At 48.7% G+C, this 11,179-nt stretch overlaps 1 protein-coding gene across 1 annotated transcript; it reads right to left on the bottom strand.

Moving 5' to 3' along the window:
- Window positions 1–75: 75 nt before the first annotated feature.
- On the bottom strand, window positions 76–10,412 carry SERPINC1 (serpin family C member 1). Its single transcript, XM_032317617.1, has 7 exons — window positions 10,258–10,412; window positions 8,005–8,374; window positions 7,495–7,710; window positions 6,557–6,694; window positions 4,558–4,948; window positions 3,454–3,518; window positions 76–326 (listed from the first exon to the last, which is right to left on the bottom strand). The coding sequence occupies exons 1-7, from the start codon at window positions 10,296–10,298 to the stop codon at window positions 150–152; spliced, it is 1,398 nt and encodes a 465-aa protein (XP_032173508.1). The 5' UTR covers window positions 10,299–10,412; the 3' UTR covers window positions 76–149.
- Between the last annotated feature and the right edge of the window lie 767 nt (window positions 10,413–11,179).

Here is an 11,179-nt window from a genome sequence, read left to right as displayed (position 1 = left end):
CTTGACCAAATGCCCGCTAGCATCTCTATCCATTTCTCCTCTCCCTGTCTTCACTTCATGTGGCAAAATCCATTCATAATTGGGAGTAGCTGTGTTTATTTTTACTTCGATCACAAACCAAAACAGGAAGAGGTGCAAAAAATAACACTTCAGTTATCACAGGGGTTGGCTACTCTGCCCATGAAGAGAATAGTGTTGAGAGCAACTTCCCTTATAAGAACGAGGAAGGGCCTGTTGGCCTTGAAGGTCACCTTGTTGGGGTTCAGCGAACGGCCAGCAATCCCGACGACAGTACTTGCTGCTGCTTCACTGCCTTCCTCGTTGACCTGCAGACCAGACAGGAAACACAGCAGAAACATTAGCTCCTCTGCAGTTCACTGGAGGCCATAAGTCAGTCACAGACATAGCAGTTGCTCAAAATGCTATTTGTTCTCCAGGGAAGAGTATGCTTGGGTCAGGTTGCGCTCCCACCAGAACCTGACTTTTACTCATTGTTTCATCCAAGGAATATTGATGTAAGCACTTGTGTTCCTCCAAGCTTTGTGCTGGGTAAGAGCAAGGGTTCCAACCCCTGAGCCAGTAACATGGATATACACAAGGCTGTTGCATTTCTGGCTGGCCCCATCATATGGGGTATGGCAAGAGGGTTATCTTGTACCAGATGCTAAAAGAGACTTTGAATCCAGATCAGAACTCTGTAGTCGAGGTAGTTTCACTCTTGGAGCATAAAGATCCCAGACAGGACTACCCCAAGCAACCACTCAGGACACTGGGTTTACGAAAAGACGAGGGTCTTATGGCTGAATGAGGTGAGTATTTTTTGGAGTAACAGTCTGACATATTGGTATTTTAATTTGCTGATAAGCAGAATTGCCAGAGAGACACCTTCAGAAAATTTTGCTTGGGGACCCGGAATATCACCAAAACTCTCCCTGCCTCTTAATGAAACACTTTAGATCCCTGAGCTTTGTGGAGCTGGTTGAAGAGATGCTGTCCCTGTCACTCTTCTTGCCTGCTTCCTTACCATCCTATGCCCCCGTCTTCCCATGCTGTTTCATGGTCATTCTAGGCCTGGATTTGTGAGCAGACAGGTCTTTGCAAGACCAGGATCATCTTATTCAAAGCAGACACTGGCTTCTAATGGCTTCCCAGATCTACACTCAGCTGGGGTCCTGTATATTGGGTTCCCAAGGTTTCCGAGGAAAACGACTTTGTTCCAAGAGCTGTAGAGGAACCTTGTGCCATTGTTTAGTGGGCTAAGGGGGAATAGCCCACTAAATCCAACCTCTGCATCTTCCTAGTGGTAACTCAAAGCCCTCAAGGGTGTCTGAGTTGACTTCTTCCATTTAGGGTCCTTGGACGAGGACTTTTCAATCAGTGACAACACTGAAGACCCAGCTTCCCTCACAGTCTTCCTAAGTGTACTTCCCTTCATAATCCATATCAAAGAAGGTGTCAGCAGTGGCATTTGTACTTCCAAACCCGCTAATCCAGTACTCCTGTAAGATCCCTAGGTCTGATCTCAATACCTTGAAGATACAGCCCTCTGGTCTTGCTGTTGCCCTGCAGGTCACGGACATCTGTCATCCTATGGATTTTATCCCCACGTTGAGGATTTGGGCACGTCACTCATAGCCTTTCTGTCAACCCTAACTCCTGCTATCATTTAATGCAGATAATTAAAATATCTTGGTAGGAGCCCAGTCAGCACCCTAACTTCCCCTTCCTTTCAACTCATCAACCCCAATGAGCACCACCTTCACTCTGCATAACCAAACCAGGCCCACGGCATGCCTTGAATTTGCCATCTCTCAGACTCGTTCTACCTTTGAAATTATAATAATGACACTATCTTCTCAGACTATAATCTTTTTCTTTTTCAAGCTATTGGATCTCCCTCAGTCTCATGGCAATTATTCTGCCTTCCTTCTGTCCTTTGATCCCTCTGAGCTTGGACTCTGCCACTGTATTTACTAGCACCATGCTCTGAAACCTTTCTCCTTTGACCATAACCTTTCTTGGCGGTTTCCTCAATCCTGTGACCTTCTCTAACGGTGGCCATCTTCTTTTCCTTCCAGCCTGGTTCCCCCAGGAAACAGTGACTTCCCAAACCTGGTTGTGGATTAAAATCTCCTGAGGAGCTTTGTAAATATGCTGATTCTCAGACCCCATTCTGGATCTCCAAGAGTCAACTCCCCTCTGAACTAGTGCTATTGGTCCATAGTTCAGTATTTGAGAACGAGAATTTCTATCTTTTTTTTTTTTTTCAAGATTTTTATTTATTTATTTGACAGACAGAGATCACAAGTAGGCAGTGAGGCAGGCAGAGAGAGGAGGAAGCAGGCTAACCCTGGGATCATGACCTGAGCTGAAAGCAGAGGCTTTAACCCACTGAGCCACCCTGGTACCCTGAGGACGAGAACTTCTATAGGCTTTACATAGCTATTACTCTAGTAAATGGTTCCATGGGCACCTGAGTTGGGGAAATACTGGGTTAAGCAATATATGTTTTTAAGTTTTTATTTTAATTCAAGTTAATTAATATACAGTGTTATATTAGTTTCAGGTGCACAATCTAGTGATGTAATGATCGCACACATTACCTGGTGCTCATCACAGCAAGCGCTTCCTTAATCCCCATCACCTGTTTCACCCATCCCCCATCCACCCTCCTCCCCTCCGGAAGGAACCGGTTTTTTTCACTATGGAACTTCTTAGATGCCAAAATGCCAGTGTGCATTGTTAATTTCCCAAGAAGAGCATATGCATTTATCTGATCATTGAACTTTGTTTTTTGTAGAGTTCTAGTTCTTTGGAACACACTTTAGGACGTGATCCATTCTCATCAGCTTGGCTTCTTTACCCTCCATTTGCTCTTCAGCTGTTACAATCAGGCCTGCGCCCCAACTAGTCTGTCCAAATTCCACAGGTAACGGTAACCTATGGTCAGTTTTCAATCTTGTTACTAGATGCTTTCTGTCTCCCTAAAACTCCTGCCTGTGTTTCTGTGAACGCCTACTCCCCTGTTCTCCTCCTCTGAATTCCTTCTCTGTAGCCTTTGTTGGTTTCTTTTCCTGTGTCACCCACCCCTACATGTTCCATGGGCACCTGAGTTGGGGAAACACTGGGTTAAGCAATATATGTTTTTAAGTTTTTATTAAATGTTTGACCTGCTTCAGGAGAAGTCGTGAGTGGGGGTTAGAACAATGAGACCATGAAGGCTTCAGGGAGTGCTGTCTTGTGGAGGCCTCATGGAGGAGGGGGCTACAGATCTGGGGTTTGAGGGACACTGGAAACATGCCTTTTTCACAGTTGTGTCCTGCTCTTCACACACCTACTGTAAAACCATAGACCCAAGGAGCAAGAAGCCCATAGTTCTGAATCACGTGAGACACCAATATACTGAGAAAAGAAGCGAGAGCATTAGAAGAGAGCAAAGGAAGATGTACCCACCTCAAGAAAGGCCTTATGGAATGCATCTGAGATGTAGAGGTCGCTCCGGCCTCCTGCGATAATACCTGAAGGAAAACCAGAGAAGGTTCTGTGAAGTGGGAGAAAGTTGGCTTCAACCCACAGAAAGAAATGCAGTTTGAATTAAGAGGTCCTGTGGGGCTTTTTTTGAAAAATAAAAGTCCTGAATGCTCATCTAATGATACTCCCTAAGTAAATAAATGCGTGTTAAAAAGAATAAAGTCCTTTAGGCTTTTTCAGCCTGGCTCCTGAGAATGTATTCTCATGCTTCAGCTCTTGGAAGGGGGCAGGGGACTCTGTTCTTAAAGAAAAACTCACTCCACTTAGTAGGAATGTCTTTCTTTCCAGTCTGGCAACATTTTCAAGATAGAAGTTGGTTAGACCTAGTTTAAATTTTTTTCAACTTTTATTTATTGAAGTCATCTCTACACCCAGTGTGGGGCTCAAATTCATGACCCTGAAATCAGAAGTCACATGCCCTTCTCTTGAGCCAGGAGCCCCTGGTTAGACCCTGTTCATAGGCAGCCTATTAAAGTTAAATTCAATTACCTGACATTGTAAACTTCTTTTGAAAAAAGATATTTTAGTGCATATTTTTAAAGGATGGTAGGAACCAAGACCACAGAACACTGTTGCTGAAGTCTCACAGCGGGGGAAGGTTGGCCACATCTGTTGTCCAAGTGATGTTAGGGTAACTCAGGAGCCCTTTGGAATATCAGGCTGTTCAACGTCAGCACTGCCTATGTTGTGGGACGAAGATGTCTCCTGTTCTGAATCATATCTTTGCTTTGAATTCTGATGTCTTTTCAAGTTCTTCTCTACCTGGTCCCATCGTGTATATCAGCTACAGTCTCAAAGCATCCCACTGCCCGCTAAGTCCCTGGACATCTCGGCGCAGACTCCCCAGGATATGGAAGAGGAACCAGACCTTGGGAAGGAAGGGCTCTCCCCGAGTTAGCAGCAGAACCCTTGCTCTACTCCTAACCTGCTCTTTTCTACCCTTTCCCCAATTCTTTCACCTTTGCTCAGCCCACCTTGGTGGGGGGAGATGGACAGAGCAAAGAGAAAAGCCCTTCCTGGGCTAACCTGGGAGCCTGGACTTCTCAGGGCTGAACAGGTCCACGAGGCCCATGTCCTGCAGCAGCTCCTTCACACTGAAGCTGTCCTCAATGCGGAAGCGGGGCACATGGGCCACCAACATGATCTCTGTCATCTCGTCCAGCCACTCCTGCAGCATCTCCGGGGTGAGCTCCTTCTCCACCTTGGCCAGGGTCTTCTGCATCTTGGGCAGGATGAGCACCATGGTGATGTCATCGCCCTTGAAGGGCAGTTCAAGCACCTGGGTGCCTTCGGCCACTTGACGATAGCGGAACTTGCCTTCCTGGTACATCATGGACGCCAAGCACGACTCCCCATTAGCCTTGTGGAATGGTTCCTCCCTTGTGTTCTCGGGACTGAACTTGGACTTCCACAGGCCCTGGGAGGAGACAGCAGGTGGAAGAATCACAGTGAGAAGACCACAACCCGCTGTAGGAGAATCCTGATGTGGGAAATAGTGACATTATTTTATCACCCTAATATGTAAGTAGACTTAGTAGAAGAAGAGGTTAGAGGGCTGTGGATGGAAAGGTTTACAATGACTATGGCAGTGATGGAATTACCAGTGTTTTTTTTTCTGTGAACTTTTCTGTATTTCCCAGATTTTCAGCAGTGGCTATTTATTTGCTTTACAACTAGAAAAATAAAAATGAAAACTGAGAATAACCCACTGGCCTCTTCACAAGCATCTTTTTGAGTTTGAAGTGCCTTCTGCTTTCTGCCTCCCACCGGTCTCTTTCTCAGTCCAACAGGCTGGGCTCTGACCCCGATAAATAAAGGCCAGACATAGGTAATAACCCAGGGGGTTGTCTCAGAGCCCTGCCCCGGCAGAGAGTGAGTCCTGGCTAACTTCCTGCTCAAAGATGGAGGGACCCTGGGATACAAGATAGCCCTGTGAAATATTCTGAGTTGTAATTATCATTCCTTGTCCTTTCTAGCTGGTTGATTTGGGTCCTCCCCTATAAAACTAGGAGCTGGAGTTGGCTAATACTTGCACCGCTCTAAGCATTTCACCTGTGTTCACTTACTCAGGCCCCTCAGGAAGCCCATGAGGGAAGTGTGTCCTTATTCTCATTTTACAGATGCAGTATTCGAGGCACAGAAAGGCCTCCGGTAACTCACCTGAGTTCACACAGCAGAAATGGAAGGGTCAGGATTTAAGTAATCTACCTGAGAGGCCCGAGGTCTCATTGATGATATTATGAGAATAGAGAGGGCTAATAAACAGCAAAGTGTTCTGTAAACCATAAATGGCAATACACATTGCGTAACTACAACCTTCTCCACGCTGGGGAGGCGGGGGGGGTGGGGAGTACACGTAGAGCACAACCCAGGATGGGCAGATGTGCCCCAGTTCCCCCCAACTTAAACCTGTGGCCCTCCTGAGTACCAGGGGCCTGTTTATTCCCAGTACCCTGTCCCCCATTCCCCTTCCTGCATGTCTCCATTTGGAGTAGCCTTTAGAAATCTCAGCTCTGAGAAAGACAAAGCCATGTGCACTATCCAGTCACAGGACTCTGCAGAATTTGGGCTGAGCCTGGCTCCTGCAGGTGCAGAAGCTCAAGGCAACGGGAACTTTGAGTCACTATTGAAGCTGCTCTGGACAATGGAGAAAACCTCATCACCAAGAACTGTCAGTAGAGCCTACTGTGTTGTTCCAGATTCCAAAGTGGAGTTAACTGGATAGAAAAATTGTCACCCATTTATAAGAGTTCAACACCATGCATACTTTGCAGCTGGGCATGCTGAGTTTGTGGGTGTGTACACTCTTCCTTGTGCCCAGAGACACAACCAGGCCCCCTGGACTTCAGGCCAGCAGCCATGGCCCTAGACATAGTTCTAGACTCTCAGTAAATTCGTATTTCTCCTCAGGCCAGGCATAGACTGTTTCTCAGAGAGGATCTATCTAATGCCTAATGGTGTGAAAGCAGATGAGCTGGAGGACAAGAGGACGTCCTCTGGGCCTCTCTGGGGCCATCTCAAGTACCTTGAAGTAAATGGTGTTGACCAGCACCAGGACGGTGAGCTCGTTGATGGCGTCCTCAGGCACAACATCAGTGATACGTCCTTCGGTCTTATTGGCTACCCATTTGTTGATGATCATTCTGGACTGCTCTGCATTTTCCTGAGGAGAATAGGAAACAAACCTACCCACCTGTGCTTTCAGTGGGCTTCTCCACTTCCCCACACAGCATTTCATTTTATTCATCAGCCCTTTGCCCTTTCCCACCGTTTCCCACTCTAACCCAGATTGGGGAGAAATTACATATCTAGTATAATGCCATGAATCTTCCAGATGGTTAGTAAATATTCACAGAAGAGAGAGAAATAAAGAGAAGCAGAAATAAAGGAACAGAAAAAAAGAAAATAGCCTGGGGAAAAAGAAAACAAAATACTATTTTTCTGACATGTGCAGAAGTTAGTGAGTTATGCAGGGGTGAGGGGCAGGAAGGATGCCCTTATGTGGACCAAAAAAAAAAAAAAAAAAAAAATTGGAGAAATGCTGCCTGAATAAAGCCACAGACTTCTTTCTTGCAGGACTCAGCCGCTTCATGAATCTCCAAAAGGAGGTTACAGCATGTAACATACACCAACTTTATTTGAACCTGGTAATTTTTTAAAAATGAAGTAAGACTGGCATCTCCAGAGTCCTTTTTGGTCTTGGGGGATAACATGAAGAATTTATTATTTATACAGCGTTTTAAGAGCGGGCACCACAATCTAAGCCAGAGATCCATTGATTTCTCAGGTTTCCAGCAAGCAGATATGTTCCAGGGGTGCTGACTTCTAGGCACTCCCCACCCCCAAACTGCCTTCAACTAGCTTCGCCACGTTCATTTGGATCCTGGATTCTGCTTCTCTATCTTCTCAACCTCTGAGTGGAGACCAAGAACTCTGAGGTCGGGGACGACATCTGCGACTCACCTTAAAGTTCAGGGGCTGGAGCTTGGCTCCGTACACCACCTCACTGATGTCCTGGTAGGTCTCATTGAAGACAAGCGATTTGTCTCCGAAAAGGCGGTTGGCCGCCACTAACTCCGAGGATTTGTTGGCTTTCCGATAGAGTCGGCAGTTCAGTTTGGCAAAGAAAAAGTGCACCTGGTCAGACGTCTTCTCAGAGATGGTATCAAACTTAAAAACCTGTGGAAGCCAAAAGAAAATGGTGGAGAAGCCTGGCTAAGGCGGTGGGGTCAGCCCCTGACCAACGGCCACCCAACCTGAGACCTCGTTCAAGAGCAGCACCCCGCGGCCAAAGTCCTCAGCTCACATCTGCTAAGTGAATGCAGGATAAAAGGAGAACAAAGGGGGAGGAAGGAGAAAGGGGGAAAGCACGAAGAGACTGGGACACCACCTAACGTCTCTCCCCAGCTCTGGGCAGCACAGGTTTCCTTGGCGTCCAGCAGGGAGGCTAGGCAGAAAGGCTTCCCACTGTACCTCCATCAGCTGCTTGAGGGTGTTGTCACAGGCCCCCAGCTTGGTCATAGCAAAAGCTGTGGAGATACTCAGAGGCGACAGGAAAATGTTGTCCTTGTCATTCTTGGAGTCTGCCAAGTGCTTATAGAAGGCGGTGGCAAAGCGCGAATTGGCTCTGGACAGCTCCCAGACGCGCCGGTTGGTGGCCTCGGGGACCTTCTGCTCCGCGCCTTCCTCCTCCACCGCCTTCTTCTCCGTGGCGCGGTAAATGCACAGGGGGTTCACGGGGATGTCCCGAGGCTTGGCGGTGCAGATGTCCTCCACGGGGTTCCAGTCACAGGTCACACAGCCCCAGAGCCCGGTGAGCAGCAAGGACAGAAGACATGCTCTCCTATAGGGGGACAGAAAGCGGAGTTAAGCTTGGCTGGGAGAACCCCGATCCCCGCTGCCCGGCCCCGCCGTGCCCCCGGAACGCGCAGGACTCCAGCCCCGGGAGTGCGGCCAGGCGGCGGGCCAGACACAGGACCGGTCGGTGGGCCGGGGGCAGGTGGATTCACCCGCCCCACAAGGTCAGGTTGAAATTAAAATCAACGATTGAAGCAGCTGAGGGTCCGAAAGCACCGCGGGCCCAAGGCGGGAGGGAAACTAAGAGGCGCGCAGCTGCCGCTGGGCGCTGGGCGAGCCGGACCCACGCCCGGGCTAACAGGCAGGGCCCTGAGCGCCCCGCGCAGACTTAGCGCGGTAGGAGGGGCCGTTTCCAGAAGCTGCTTAGGAAGGGCCTCCTGGATGTTAAGAGCTGGGGATCTGGGCTAATGCAGCCGAGATTTCGGTAATAAAACAGGGGTAAGAAGGGATGAACAGGGCGAAGCCCCACCTAAGTGCCCAGGCCTCCTCAGCCTCCACCTCCAGCCCTACCTCCCCCACGGAGCGCCAGACCCACTGTGTGCCGGATAATGCCACCCGCACGACCTGAAGATTCCTTAGCGAAATGCCACCCCATTGTCCTGGTAAGTCTCCCCCACCCACCTCTCCTCCTCCTCCATCCTCCGGTTCAGCGAAGGAGAGTCTCAAGCCAGAAACCCGCGGGGGGTGGGGGGGTTCTCCTTCCCCCGTTCCTCACTTTCACCCTCATTAGTCAGACCCTGGACTCAAAGAACTCTGCGTCCTGCTCTCGCAGCCTTGGTGCAGGCCCTCATCATTCCTCTGCCTGGATTTTTGGATGTTTCCAACAGCGGTTCACTAAAAGCCAATGAAATTAACCTTATTTTTTAAAATGAGATCGTGCTACTGGCATATTAGGAGAATTGGAACACTGAGGCACACCGGGAGATTAACTCTTGTCGTACTTTTGTACAAAGACATGGTGGGCCGGGAGCTTCTTCTGGCTGACTTGGGAGTCTGTGTGGGTACTGAGGCTTCTCAGTCTCCCCTGGCAGAAAAAGCCTCGCTGAGGTGCTGGGTTGCTGGAGGCTGGGGGCAGCTGAGGGGTCCTTGGCTCCCTGTGTGGGGTGAGGTCAGCTCTGCAGCCCTTTAAGAACAGAGGCACAGAGCGGGAGAGAAGCAGACAGGCAGAAGAAGAGAAGGCAGGGCGAAGAAGCAGAGAGAGAGAGAACCTTGCTGTTCATTTCCCCATCTTGCTTGCCTTTGGTTTCCCTTTTTGGTCCTCAGCTACATCTGGAAACACAAGTGGAGGCTGAGGGGGATCTGGGAGTGTTGTTCTTCCAGAGAAGAAAAACCAAGATGGTGGTGCCACAGCCTCCGTTGGAGCCTCCACAAACAGCCCAGGTCAAGAAGGGAATGTGCGCGGTATCGAGGGAGGAGGGGACCTCCCTGTGAGGCTAGTGAATGGGGCCTCTGTCCTTCAGTCAAAGGTCATTGAGATCTTGGAGCGGGGGCAATTGAGTGGAAAGAGAAGCGAAAAGGGAGTTAGGAGATCCTCACAGGTTAAATTCTCCCTCTTTTCAGCTTATGGCTGGCCTGGGAATTTGTGTTGGAGTGTCCCCAGGGCTACTCTGAGGGCTGGCACTGGCACAGCAGCTCTAGGCAGAGAAGACATCCCCTTTGTTTCTTGGGCTAAGAACCCAAGGTGTGGCTTCCCCCAAGAGGGGGTGGAAGGGAGGGTGCTTGGAATGACGTCTTCCAAACACATCTTTTATTGTTACTACGAAGGAGAGGGCCTGGTTTTCTGGAAGGGATGGAGGCCATCTTCAGCAGAACTTCAAAAGTGAAAAACCCCAATGAGGGCATGCAAAAGAGAAAACTTGCCTCTCTTACCTTTTTCCAGTAGCTACAGTTCCTATCCCACTGGAAAACATGGTTGCTAATCTTCCACAGGGCCGGGTGAGTGGAGATAGTGTGTTCTGAGGCAATCGCTCTGAAAACTGGTTCTTTCCTCTGAATCTGACTGAGGTTCCACAAGCTAGGGTGGGGGAGGGAGCTGGTGACGAGGGGAAAACTGAGGTCAAAGGCTGATGACCAGCTTCCAGGGTTAAGCAAAGTGTAGAGCCCAGCATTGCTTAATTAGAGAAGTTTTAAAGTTCAGTCAGGGCGAAGAAAGGCAAGGCCCACCTCTCTTAGGCATATTCCCTCACTCTCTTCATTAATTTTAGAGAAGAGGAAAAGGAGGACATGTTCTCAAATTTAAACCTGGTCAGAAAATGCCTGACAGAGAACTTTGTCTACAGGATTTTTTTTTTTTTCTTGGTTAACCAAACCAGGAGGTAGAAAATAGGTGAATATAACTAGTCAAGTTCAATGTCCAGAAATTTCTAACTTTCTCCCTGCTCAGTGCAATATGCCCCCCCCCTTCTCTTTTGGAAGATTTATTTATTTGACAGAGAGGGAGCACAAGTAGGTGGAGAAGCTGACTCCCCACTGAGCAGAGAGCCCGATATGGGGCTGGATCCCAGGATCCTGGGATCATGACCTAAGCTGAAAGCAGACTCTTAACCAACTGAACCACCCAGGTGCCTGCTGTATGCTCTCTGTCACAGCTCTTTCAGGGGAGAGAGAGAGAGTCCATAAAATCTGGTCAGAGGGGAGAGTATTCTGAAACAAGTTACTACCTTCATTCAGGCTTCTAAGCACCAATGTGTCCATGACCCAGACCAGGAAACACAAGGGAGGAATTGATCTCACTGGGGGATCGGGAGACAAAGTATGGGGTGGATAAAAACATACATGCTCTTTTTGAGAT

Source organism: Mustela erminea, chromosome 17 (assembly GCF_009829155.1).
Source record: "Mustela erminea isolate mMusErm1 chromosome 17, mMusErm1.Pri, whole genome shotgun sequence".
Taxonomy (NCBI): Eukaryota; Metazoa; Chordata; class Mammalia; order Carnivora; family Mustelidae; genus Mustela; species Mustela erminea.
Note: the sequence above shows the minus strand (reverse complement) of the source record. Positions and strands in the feature narration are given on the sequence as shown.